General features: G+C 42.9%; 1 protein-coding gene across 8 annotated transcripts in view; it reads right to left on the bottom strand.

Moving 5' to 3' along the window:
• LOC139818020 (twitchin-like) overlaps nt 1-12,875 on the bottom strand; it is a 111,002-nt gene that overhangs the window by 37,633 nt on the left and 60,494 nt on the right. For all 8 annotated transcript variants that reach the window (XM_071786414.1, XM_071786415.1, XM_071786416.1 and 5 more), the window contains 15 exons: nt 12,693-12,832; nt 12,347-12,491; nt 12,098-12,239; nt 11,861-11,985; nt 11,416-11,769; nt 11,115-11,321; nt 10,726-11,034; nt 9,907-10,497; nt 9,278-9,583; nt 8,786-9,088; nt 8,167-8,451; nt 7,664-7,975; nt 6,980-7,282; nt 5,874-6,155; nt 5,463-5,762 (listed from right to left, as the gene is read on the bottom strand). In XM_071786414.1, coding sequence (XP_071642515.1) covers nt 5,463-5,762; nt 5,874-6,155; nt 6,980-7,282; nt 7,664-7,975; nt 8,167-8,451; nt 8,786-9,088; nt 9,278-9,583; nt 9,907-10,497; nt 10,726-11,034; nt 11,115-11,321; nt 11,416-11,769; nt 11,861-11,985; nt 12,098-12,239; nt 12,347-12,491; nt 12,693-12,832 — 4,104 coding nt within the window. The remainder of the gene's footprint in view (nt 1-5,462; nt 5,763-5,873; nt 6,156-6,979; nt 7,283-7,663; nt 7,976-8,166; nt 8,452-8,785; nt 9,089-9,277; nt 9,584-9,906; nt 10,498-10,725; nt 11,035-11,114; nt 11,322-11,415; nt 11,770-11,860; nt 11,986-12,097; nt 12,240-12,346; nt 12,492-12,692; nt 12,833-12,875) is intronic.

The raw sequence follows: 12,875 nt of genomic DNA, 5'->3' as shown, positions 1-12,875 counted from the left end.
ACCAGGAGAAACGTTTGCAAAAATTTTTAAAGTCAGAGATCACGGGTAGTCCGGAAAAGCTCGGAGCCACGACGTTGACCGAACATCATATCGAAGTCGGAGACCACCCTCCTATTAGGCAACGATGTTATCCCGTTTCGCCAAAAATTAAAGAGGCCATTTACGAGGAAGTAGATCGTCTACTAAAGGCCGGGATAATTGAGCCGTCTCAGAGCGAATGGTCGACGCCAATCGTCATGATTAAAAAGCCCAACAGGGACATCGATTTTGTCTAGATTTCCGGCTAGTGAATAATATTTCTAAGAAGGACGCGTACCCGTTGCTGTATATGAACGCGATTTTGGACAAGTTGCGAAAAGCTTGGTATATTTCGACCATCGCTTGAGCCAAGCCTACTTTCAGATTCCGCTGGCTAAAAAGAGCAGAGAGATAACTGCCTTTGTGCGGTACCGGGAAAGGGCCTCTTTCATTTTAAGCGAATGCCGTTTGGCTTAACGGGAGTTTCCGCAACCTTTCAAAAGCTTTTAGATCGTTTAATCGGACCGGAAATGGATCCGTACGCTTTCGCGTATTTAGATGACATTGTCGTGGCTACCAAAACTTTTGAAGAACATCTCGAGTGGTTGGGACGAGTTTTTCGGCGTATTTGCAAGGCGGGCCTAACCATCAATCCCGAGAAAAGTAAATTCTGTCGCTCGCAGGTGAAATACCTAGGATTTTTGGTTCAGCGAGAGGGTTTGAGGGTCGACCCCGATAAGACTGTCGCGATTAGGGAATACCCCACTCCGCGTAATCTTTGGCAATTACGTCGGTTTATTGGCATGGCGTCTTGGCATACCGTCGTTTCATCCCGCAGTGCGCCACCTGTCTAAAGCCGTTAACGCGATTATTATTAAAAAAGAATCAGACGTGGGAATGGGGCGAAGATCAAAAGGCTGCGTTCGAGACGATAAAAGCGTGCCTCACCTCCCCGCCTATGTTATCGTGTCCGGATTTTAGCGTGCTTTTTGTGCTGCAGACTGACGCCAGTTCCGTCGGCCTAGGCGCGGTGTTGACCCAACAGATCGACGGGAACAAACACGTAATAGCTTTCGCGAGTAGAGCTTTGTCTGACGCAGAAAAGAAATATTCCACAACCGAACAGGAATGCCTAGCGGTCATATGAGCGATAAAGTAGTTTCGGCCTTATCTCGAGGGCTATCGCTTCACGGTCATAACGGACTATAGCAGCTTACGTTGGCTACATAATTTAAAGAATCCGACGGGACATTTAGCGAGATGGGCTCTCGAGTTGCTCGAATACGATTATAGTATCGAGCATAGAAAGGATGCGATGTGCAATGCATCACGTGCCGGACGCGCTCTCGCGAATCTACGAGCAGGACGCCGAGTTGTGCGCGGTCGCCGCGGTCGAGGACGAATGGTACGTTAAACGACTAAACGAGGTTACCGAACGCCCGCGTCGCTTTCCTGGATGAAAAGTAGACGAGGATAAGTTGTATTTTCGTCGACTTCACCCCGTTATAAACGAAACCGTTGCCGATTTAGATCAGTGGTAACTTGTCGTGCCAAAAGAGTCGCGCGAAGAAATTATTCGCAAAAATTACGATCCGCCTCAGGCCGGACATTTAGGTGTGGAGAAAACTTACTGCTGTGTCGAGACGAGGTATTATTGGCCGCGGATGTTTAAGGATATCGCTCGGTACAAACGCCGGTGCGATACGTGTCAGATAACAAAGGTGGAACAAGATGTTTCCGCGGGATTAATGAAACAGCGGGTAATCGAGGCTCCGTGGACGATAATTGCTGCGGATATTATGGAACTGCTCCCATCTAGTAAATCGGGACATGCTTACTTTCTCGTGATACAAGATCTCTTCACTAAATGGATCGAGTGTTGTCCGCTCCGTAAGGCGACCGGTAAAAAGATCCGAGAAGCTATTGAAGAACTCGTTATTTTTCGTTGAGGAGCACCGCGCGCTTTGTTAACTGACAACGGCACCGAATTTCTAAATCGAGAATTGCAAGCGTTAGCGGAACTGCAGTACGGACGTCAGCATACAACGATACTGCCTTATCACCCTCAAGCGAACCCCGTCGAACGGGTTAACCCCGTGCTTAAAACCATGATTACGGCCTTCTTAGAGCGGGATCACCGTGAATGGGACCAACACATTAACGAAATTTGCTTCGTTTATAATTCGCATCATATTTTGCTGCAAGCGACGCCTGCGTTTTTGAATTTCGGGAGGGAACTACAGCCTGTCAATTTATTTCGCGGGCGAGAAGACGCGGCTGTCGAGGTAGAGAACTCCGATCCCGCCATTTGGAGAGAGCGGATGGAGCGAATCCAACAGTTGCGGGAGTGGATTAACGAAAACTTGGAGACAGCGCGAATAAAGTAGGTGATCGCGTATTAAAACGACAGCACGTCTTATCGTCCGCCGTTCAACATGTTTCGGCCAAATTAGCTACAAAATTTCACGGCCCCTTCACCGTGCAAAGAATTCTGTCGCCAGTCATGTATGAACTCGCCGATTCGTTAGGCAACTCGGTCGGAAAAATCCACATTAAGGATTTAAAACCTTACTATGATTAGTGTGTACGCCCCTAGGGATCTTTGTTCGTGAAACTCACGCCTTTTTTAGTATCTTTTCGTAGGCCGCACGGTCTCCGCAGTAAGAGGAGACCCAAAGGAAAACCTTCTTTTTCTTCTGCTATGGATCCCCGCGACTCCTTGGTGACGAAGTGGGTTAACCGTCTGCTTAAGGTGGAACGGGAGCACCCGGGATTTTGGCAGGCTATGGGCGACCAAATGTACGGTCGGCGACACACCGGTGGCGCGGTGGCGCGAAGTCAACCCGATGCCGCCACCCAAGCCGCCCCCGACACCGAGGAGGTCGGTACCCAGGCCGGACGCGAACTGGCCGTCCGGAGGCCTGACTCGGAGGAGGGATCTCACAAGGGGGACATGTTCTGGTGGCTACAGCAGTCACCAGAGTGGAAGAGGGCCCATTTGACGTCGGCACCGGGGCTCCGGTCCTACGAGGCCATAGAATGGCCGCCCGTCCCGCGGGATCCGAGCTCAGAGGCCCCACCTGCGGAGGAAAGCGAGGAAGACCGTCCAACTGAGAGGGAGGCCTGTTGGAATTGCGGGTCGTTCTCCCACTTTGCATATGAATGTCCCTTGCCAAGGCGGCAGGGATTCTGTTTCCGATGCGGCAGAGCCGGTTACACGGTCCGAACTTGCCCGGGATGCGGCGCGGCCTGGAGGAAGGAGGGCCCCTACAAGGAGGGCAAAGGCCACGACAAGGGCAAGGAGGCTCCGCGAAAGCGAGGACCCCCTCCTGGAACGCCCCGCTTTTGAGCTGTGCTCAAACTGTGCTCAACTACCGCGGAATTCTCCCCCTTAAGGAAGTGCCTCAAATCGCACGTAGCGATATCGCGATACCTTTTTTCTTTTTTGTTGGACTAAAACCAATGCCGAGATATTCGTTTTTTTTTGTCCTCTCTCGGATGCCGCAAAAAAACTCGCGTAATTGGAAACTTTAATTTTTTTTCTTTCTTCTTTCTCATTCGTTTAGGTGATGTGATTCCTTTTTACTTTTTTCGATATCGGATGTAATGGAAGTTTATTTTTATAAGTGCGACTTCACGAAGGCGTATAAAGGAGTGAGAAAACATGGTGGAACGCTGTAACCCTAACCCACCCCGAGGCCTCCGTCCATTCGTCGATTTCCGGATCGCAGGGAACCCCGCCGTTAACAGCCGTCGTATCCGATATTCAGTGCTGCCGCGTAAGCCCGACCGTATGTAGTAGAGCCACGATAAGGCATATAGAGTCGCGCTCCCGTTCTGCAGTCGACACGTCGTTTCGCGTTAGTGTTGGTGTTAGGGTGCTCGCCGAACACGGCGTAGCAAAACTTAGCCGAGTACTGCCGGCGTACTCGGCCAAGAGGGGGGTTAACCTCCCGCTTTGTGCGCTCTCGCTCGGGAAAACGCGAGTAATACCGCGGTATGTCCGGTTCTTCACGAACCGAGCGTAATTTTGCGATCGACAGCGAGAGCGAAGGGCCTCGGGATAGTATCGTGGCCGCGGGATCGCGGTAGGAACGTTATAGCGAGCCTCTGGAGATCGCGATAGATTTGTTAGCGAAGTCCGGTACCGCAAGCCCGTTTTCGTGTAATGTCCGCGCTCGTGGTCGCGTCATTGCGTTGCCAAATTACTTGCGTTAAGCCCGGTGTCCACGATGCAAGAACTGTGTCCAAGTTTTGGTTTAAGCCAATGAAACTGCTACTTTTCTGTAAGAGCTGCAAGTTGATTGGCTTAAATCGAAACTTGGACACAGTTCTTGCATCGTGGACACCGGGCATTACGTCTTGTATTCGTTGCGATTGTTAGCATCGAGTTTGTTCGTCGAGTTTCGTCGGTTTCGTGCGATTGAGCGCGTTATTTCGCGTCCATCTCGAAAATTCCAGCGTAACGTATTGCGTCGTTCTTGGACACTCGCGAGCGTTAGTCCTAGTGAAGAACATGCGATAATTAGCGTCTGTAGCCATTGTTGGGCCCCCAGGGCGACAGAACTTGATCGCGACTGCGACGATTATGTTTCACGATCATGTTGCGTTCCGACTCGTGTCGGCTATTAACGTTGATCGCGTTTGATGTAATGTTCGGTGAGTTATTCGCGTTTAGGATTCGTATTAGAGTAGTACGGCGTTACTTTTCGTGGCGACAGAATTCTGTTCACGTTATTGTCTCGCGTTACTTTCAGTTACCTGCGTCCTCACAATTTCGCTACGGTAAAATTTCCGTTTGCGTTCTGCTTATCGTGTTCACTTGCATGTCGAATCCAATGTTCCTTTCTGTCATATGAGATGATTTGGTTCTTTCGCGTTTCTACGATTTAAGATCCAACCTATTTCGATTACTCAATGTTATCTTTCTTCCTTTCCTTTCATTTATAATTTATTTTAACCGTGTTATTTGTTTTCAATGATTTGAGTGAATGTTTACGCGTCACCCCGCCGAATCGTGCGCCGCCCTCCATCCATCCCGCCCATAGCCGACCTCTCGTACGTCGCTTTAATTTCGTCTTGTGTCGCGGTTAAAATTTTTGGTGATTCTAGCGTACTTTAGTGGACGCGAATTACGCGTCTGGCGCCCAATACAATACTTTCGCATATAATTGTCGAGCGGTACGAGAGGACAGTCGGAGGGACCTGATATCCTTCCCTCCCTTCTCCTTTTGATCCGTCACACGTCCCGGACTGCTCCGGGAGTGGAAAAGACATGACTATATATATATATATATATATATATATATATATATATATATACACATATATATATAATTTATTTTATCTTCTGTTTACTTATTGTTTTATATTGTCAAAACTTTTTTAGGTAATTAAATTTATTAAAACATTTTTTATCTATTTAACATTACTATTTAACTTACCGTAAGGATTCTTCGCGAGTGTGGAGCCGTCTGATACGAGCGGCTCCGATTCTCCTTCCTCATTTAGAGCCTTCACTCTAAACTCGTATTCGTGTCCTTCTTGAAGACCCTTTATGTCCATCTCGGTGTCCGCGGTACGACCGACCGGTATCCATCTGCCTGTCGACTTATCCAATTTCTCCACTTGATATCCTGTGATCGGCTTGCCACCATCGTCTTCCGGTTTGCCCCATTTGAGCTTGCAGCCGTTCTTCGTGACATCCGCCACTTTGAGCGGTCCCTTTGGTTTCCCGGGAGCCGCTACACATAAGAAATAATCGTGCGATAATTTAAAATAGAAAGAAGAAAGAATTTCATAATTTTATAGTTTATTCTGCTAGTTAAAGAAAATGTCGAATATCTGCCACTCACATAATATCGTCACTTCGACTTCCGCCTCATCCTCGCCATGAGGATTGACAGCCTTTATCTTCCAGACGCCAGTGTTCTTGCGCAGACTGTCAGTGATGGTGAGCTTCGTGTTGTAGTCAATGTTGACAATCTCGATATTCTCGCCGGATTTTACTTCGCTACCGGCGTGATACCATTTAATCTCCGGCGGTGGTTCACCGCGCACATCCACGTCGTACTTGATGGTTTTGCCGGCTCGCACAACGATCGGTTTCAAGTTTGTTCTGTCAATTCTCGGCTTCACTGAAAGCGAAAGAAATTATATGATAGCAGATAGACTACTATTTTTACGTAAAAATAAAGATAAGTTTTAAAATGTTTCTTTATAATATATTTTTAAATTAATTATTATTAAGAGTAATTATTAATTATTATTCGTTATTATAATAATTATAATTATAATTATAATTATAAAGTTTATAACAATATTATATTTATAAGTTTATAATAATATAATATTTATGTTGTACCATTGAATGTACAAATGCAAAAATGCTGGTAACAATAATTTATTCTGGATAGGAATATGTATGTACAGCGTTGAGCGCGATGCGCACACCGGTCGCGCGTACCTCAGATATCGGGCATCTGTCAATTTATGAATGATCGTTCATATTGTTCATGTGCTCCGGATTACGAACATTTCTAGGATACACTCTACGTTCAATTTTATAATATATAAAGCAATAAGATTCAATAAGTAAATCCGTTAATAACCAGGTGACTCAGAGCGATCGATATATTTATTTGGCGGTTGTTAGCGCGACACTGAATATTCGCCGTGGTCTCGGATACCGCGGTTCGGCGATTTCCCACCTGTTCGACAATTCGCACACGCTTCTTACACGTGATCGGGCCGTGCGGCATCAACCGTTACAAGAATCTTACAACTTATATACTACAATTTCGTATATTCTATACAATATTAATTCTATACAATTTTAAAGATTACAATTTTAAATATTAAATAATGAATCTATAAAAATTAGTATAAAAAATATGTTATATTATTGCATAATAATTAATTATTAATTGTGAAAATATATATATATTTGACGGAAACTCACGAGCTTTGTGCTTGCAAATCTGCATCTTCGACGCGTCTGATGGAGGCGAAGGTCCAGCTTTGTTAACGGCGATGACTCGGAACTGGTACTCGCCCCTTTCTTTTAGATCGGGTACTTTGCCCTCAAGTTGATTTCCAGGGACTTCAATAGCCTTTTCCCAATCGGGCTTGAACCGATCCTTTTTCTCGATAATATATTTTTCGATCGGCGCTCCACCATCGAAATCTGGCGCAGTCCATTTTAAGCTTACGGATTCGTTATCGTAATCAGTGATTTCGGGCGTTCCAGGCTTTAAAGGTTCGTCTAAAAGACAGAAATTATTCATTTTATGTTTAAATTCACATCTATACTTTATATTTAGCAATTTAGCACTATAATATTATGATTGTCTGCTTTGAGATTTAAAATCTAGATTAAAATATTATAATATTAAAAATAAATGATTTTGTCAAGCACATTGCAATTTCTTTGTATTTTATATTTTCTATTTTAACAATTAAATTTTAAATTAAAATTTTTTAAGAGGCAATTGCACAAAAATTAAAACCTATTGGTTTGACATCTTAATTAAGAAAAATTTACTACATATCAATCAAGGAAAATAAATAATTTAAACACATATTTATTAAATTATTCCGTTAAATACTAGATATATTATTTAATGAGGAAAATATATTGATATACCATATGGATTCTTGGCAACAACGCCGCGTTCGCTCTCCAGAGGCTCCGAATCACCCTCGTCATTAACAGCTGTCACGCGGAATTTGTATTCACTTCCAGGATTCAAGCCAGTAACTTCAAATTCCGTGTTCGGTGAGTTTCCAGGCACTTTACCGACTCTGACCCATTTACCAGTCTTCGTGTCCATCTTCTCAATTTCATACTCTTTGATCGGTACACCACCATCGTCATCCGGCTTCTCCCATTTCACCTTGGCCGAGGTATTGGTGACGTCGCTGACTACCAAAGGACCTTTAGGAGCGTCCGGTTTTCCTGCGAGAAGAAATTTTGCTATGTAGATTCTTTTCTATTAAAGCCTCTTTTCTACTTAAAAATCAGTTTATGCAACTGATATAAAAATAAGATATTAAATAAAATATTGAATTAATCGGCGAGTTATTAAATTATTATTCTTATACAGGTCGAAAAAAGTAAACTTTGAAAATTTAGAGATTTAGACTCACCGAGCACGGTGAGTTCAACGGTCTCTTCGTCTTTGCCGTTTGCGTTTTCAGCAATCAGCGTATACTTTCCGGTATCCTTACGCATCGCATTCACGATCGTGAAGTCCGTGTGATACTCGACGTTATCGATCTTGATGCGCTCGGTGGTGGTCAATGGAATGTTATCCCTCCAGATCCATTTGGTTTCCGGCGGAGGTTCACCAGATACATCCACAGACCATTTGTGGGTGCGACCAGCTTTGATGATGATTGATTTGAAATTGGTTCGGTCGATTCTCGGTCTCACTGAAAATTTTCCCAATTTTGAGAAATTGTTATCCATATAAATCTCTTATAAACATATTATATAATTATATAATTATAAATCTACAATAAATGTCATAAATATCAAATTAAAAGTCAGTAATTTAATTTTAAAAATATAAAATACTTTTATATATGCGTTGTATTTTAATTTTTTGAAATAAATCTACAGCAAGTTTGACAATTCGTGATATCATGTTTGTAATAATGGCATGTTTGTAATAATTTTTATAAGTATAATAATACTGTGAACACATTTTTTTGATAATTATAAAACTCGATTTTACGTAACTGAACCATGAAGACTTTAACTTACGGTTTTTGTGCTTGCAGAGATGGTTGTCTGTGGGATCGCTGGGCTCGCCAGGACCGGCCTTATTGTGAGCGCGAACGCGGAATTGGTATACCATCTTCTCCTTCAGGCCTTCAACTTTAGCCTCGGGTGTCGAATCGGTGGTCTTCATTACCTCGACCCAGTCCACGGCGAATTTGTCCTTAATCTCGACAGTGTAGTGAGTAATCGGCCTACCACCGTCGCTCTTCGGTTTCTCCCATTTCAAAGACACACTGACGTTGTCATAGTCAAAGATTTGCGGCTTGCCAGGCTTACCAGGCTCATCTGCCGAAAATATTACATGAAATTTACTCAAAAATACGTTACTTCATTAACAATATCTAATTAAATTAAGAATATTTAGTTGTCCAATTTTATTATTAATTTCTCTTTACAAAATAATTTTATTCATCATCTATTTCTATCCAGAAACAGTATTAAAATTATTAGAAATGTCAAATATTATATTCTTACCGTAAGGATTCTTCGCGAGGATGGCTTCCTCGACCTCCAACGGCTCAGACTCGCCCTCCTTATTAACTGCCTTGACACGGAACTTATATTTCTTCTTGGGTGTTAAACCAGGGAACGTAAAAGTTCTCTCTTTAGGACCAGTTTCTCCTGCTGGAATCCATCGTCCAGTATCCAAATCCATCTTTTCCAATACGTAGCCTGTGATATCGGTACCGCCGTTATCCTCCGGCGTGTCCCATTTAACTTGAACGTGATCGGACCGGATTTCTTCCACTTTCAGAGGTCCCACCGGAATCGACGGCTTGTCTATAAAAAGATAATGAGTTTACACGATGCAACACAAATTTCGATTAATGCTCTGCAATTAAAAAATCAAATTATGATAAAATAAATATTTCTTCGCAAATAAATTTAAATTAATTGCTTCAACTTCAAATATCGAATTTCCTTTAATTAACAAAAATACTTAATCTCGCAAATTAAACATTCGTTAAGATATATGTTGTTTATTGTAAATTTTTACGTAAGATTTAATAATTTTAATGTTAAAATTTATTTTGATTTCAAGAAAAATGTTTAATTCAAAAAAGTTTTGCGAGATATTAATAAGATGTGATCGATGAGCTCACCAAGAACGACGACGTCGGCGGCGCTCTCGCAAGTACCGGAACTGTTCGTCAACACTAATTTATATTTTCCGGAATCGGGTCTGGCGGTCTTCCTGACCGTCAACACGGTATTTCTCTCGTATTTGTCGATCGTGATTCTCTCAGCCGCGTCCTGAATTATCTCCTTCTGACCCAGGAACCAATGCACCTCCGGTTCTGGCTCGCCGGCGTACTTGATGTCGTACTTGATGACTTGGCCCTTCTTGACGACCAGATTCGTGAGACCGTCACCGACGATGTACGGCTTAACAAATCGGCACTTGGCGATAATCGGCTTAGTGGCGTCAGACGGCTCGCCAGGACCTGCCTTGTTCACCGCTCGTATCCTGAACTCGTACTGCGTGCCTTCCTTGAGGCCGTCGATGGTCGCCTGAGTCACATCGCCCTCGATCTCCTTGCCCGTCACCCATTCCTTGCCGAACTTCTCCTTGTATTCGATTACATAGCCGGTGATCGGTGCACCGCCGTCGTTCTCGGGTTTCGTCCATGTCAGATCGGCATGATCCTTGTCCCAATCAGTTACGTCGACGTTCGTGGGTTTACCTGGTTCGTCTGAAAAACGCAAGAATATCTTCGTTTGTCTCTTTCAACTCGATATATTTTGCTGGCATATTTACAAATCACGAAATCAACACTAGAAATAGTGAAATTTAACATTTAACTCGCATCTGAATCATCTTGTTAATATGTATGTTTAAGAAGAGAGGAAGGATTTTATCGTGGAATATAATATTAATTTCAATAAATTTTAATAAGTTTAATTAATTCGATAAAATTTACCCCATGGATCCTTGGCCAAAACGGGCTTGCCGAACATTGCCGGCTCGCTGGAGCCGAGTTTATTCACGGCTCGTATGCGGAACTTATACTCCTTTTTCGCAACTAGATCTTCGACCTTGTAGACGCATTTCTCGCCCGACATGACTTCACCGACACTGTCCCATTGGGACTTTAAGCTAAGATCGAGGCGCTCGATGACGTACTTCGTGATAGGTGAGCCACCGTCATCCTTCGATGGCTTGAAGGACACGACGCAGGAATTCTGGAATATCTCGTTGACATCGACATCGTACGGCGCAGATGGGACATCTAAAAAGAATAATTTATAGATAAGAAGAAATAATAAGATATAAGATTTGATGAGAAGCCAGTTTTACAAAAATACAAACCTTGCATGACGATATTGACATCCTTCACTTCCTCGCCCTGATTATTACCGATCTTGATCTGGTAGATACCAGACGACTCGCGCTGGGGTTTCTTGATCTTATACGTGACTTTATCCTCGCCAACGATGATCTCGACCTCCTTGAGAGGTAGCGGTTTGCCGTCCTTCATCAGCTTCGCTTCCACTTGACTCTGCTTGGTGCCATCGACTGTGGAGATCGCAAACATAAGTTTTCCAATTCAACATTTTTACATCATGGCTATTAAATTTTATTACATCGTGTGTAAGATATGAGTTGTTACCTTTGAAAGGCACAACAAAGACCAGCGGCGCGCTGCAGGGTCCCTCGACCTTGTCGGGGAAGTCGACGATGGGTTTGCTCTCGCCGTTCTTTACGGTGAGCTTGCAGCTACTCGTCAGCTGACCGCTCTCGCACATGATCTCGCCATCGTCCGTCATTTCCAACTTGTTGAACACCAATTGGTGCTTACCGCCGCCCAGATTCTTAATCTCCACTCTCTCATTGGGCTCGATCTTCTCGCCGTTGAAGTAGAATACAGCCGGCGCGGTCTGATCCTGAAGCTCGACATCCAGCACCAGCTTCTCTCTCTCCACCGCGACGGTATCCTTCAGCTTCTTGTTGAAGCGATTGGCATCTATAATTTACAAGAAAATACAATCATGTGCGATCTTTTTCTTAAGAGTAATCGAAGTTAAATTAAAGAAAGAAAAAACTGTTATACTTACACTGTATCACGATTTCAGCTTCGGTCTTATCCGCGTTGCTCACGCAAGAATAGAGCCCGGCGTCGGTGACTTTACAGTCTTTAATGGTGAGTTTTCGTTTTCTGCCTTCTTCCTTAATTTGCACCCTAGCGCAGAAATAATTTATAATAAAATATTTTCTTAAAATTAAAAATAACTAACGTAAAAAATTAATTATTTATTTAATTTAAAAGAATAATTCTGTCTACTAAAATGTACCTCTTGTCAGGCGTGATTGCTTGGTCACCTTTGAACCATTGAACTTCACCCGCGGCATCATCCAATTCGCAAACTAAAGTCAAGGTTTCCTTTTCTACCAACTGCTGATGTTTCAGCACTTTGACGAACTTGTAAGGGTATTCTAAAAAGAAGCATCATTATGTTTTGTAAAAATTTCAAATTTTAGACAAGTATTATGAAGAATCGCAATTAAATTGAATTGTTGCAATTTATAAAAATAATGCCCACCAACTATAGTGAGGATAGTGTCTGTCTTGTCCGTCTGCTTGCTTATCTTGCAAGTATATTCGCCACTGTCTTCTAAAGTTGCGCTCCTGATCGCCAGCCGACACACGCCAGATATGTCTTTAGAAATACTGTACTGGTCTCCGTCCTAGAGAATAACGATGAGATTTCTTCAATATTTAAAACGTTCTGAATATTGAATATCCAAATACTTATTTGAATATCTATCCGAATATTCATTCAAATATCTATCCAAATATTTATCTGAATATCTATCCAAATATTTATCCAAATATATATCCAAATATTTATCAAAATATTTATCCAAATTTTTGCCGTAATAAATTACCTCGAGTTTCGTTTTGCCTTTGTACCAAGAAACTTGCGCCATATTAGAGCTGACTGTACATTCCATATAAGCCTCGTGCTTCGTAAAACCGCTGGTCTTCTTCGATAACGGCTTCAGGAAGGTATACGTTGGATCGGGCTCTGAAAGTTAAGAAATTTCAAAATGTAAATTTTATTTGATACA

Source organism: Temnothorax longispinosus, chromosome 8 (assembly GCF_030848805.1).
Source record: "Temnothorax longispinosus isolate EJ_2023e chromosome 8, Tlon_JGU_v1, whole genome shotgun sequence".
NCBI classification, from domain to species: Eukaryota; Metazoa; Arthropoda; class Insecta; order Hymenoptera; family Formicidae; genus Temnothorax; species Temnothorax longispinosus.
Note: the sequence above shows the minus strand (reverse complement) of the source record. Positions and strands in the feature narration are given on the sequence as shown.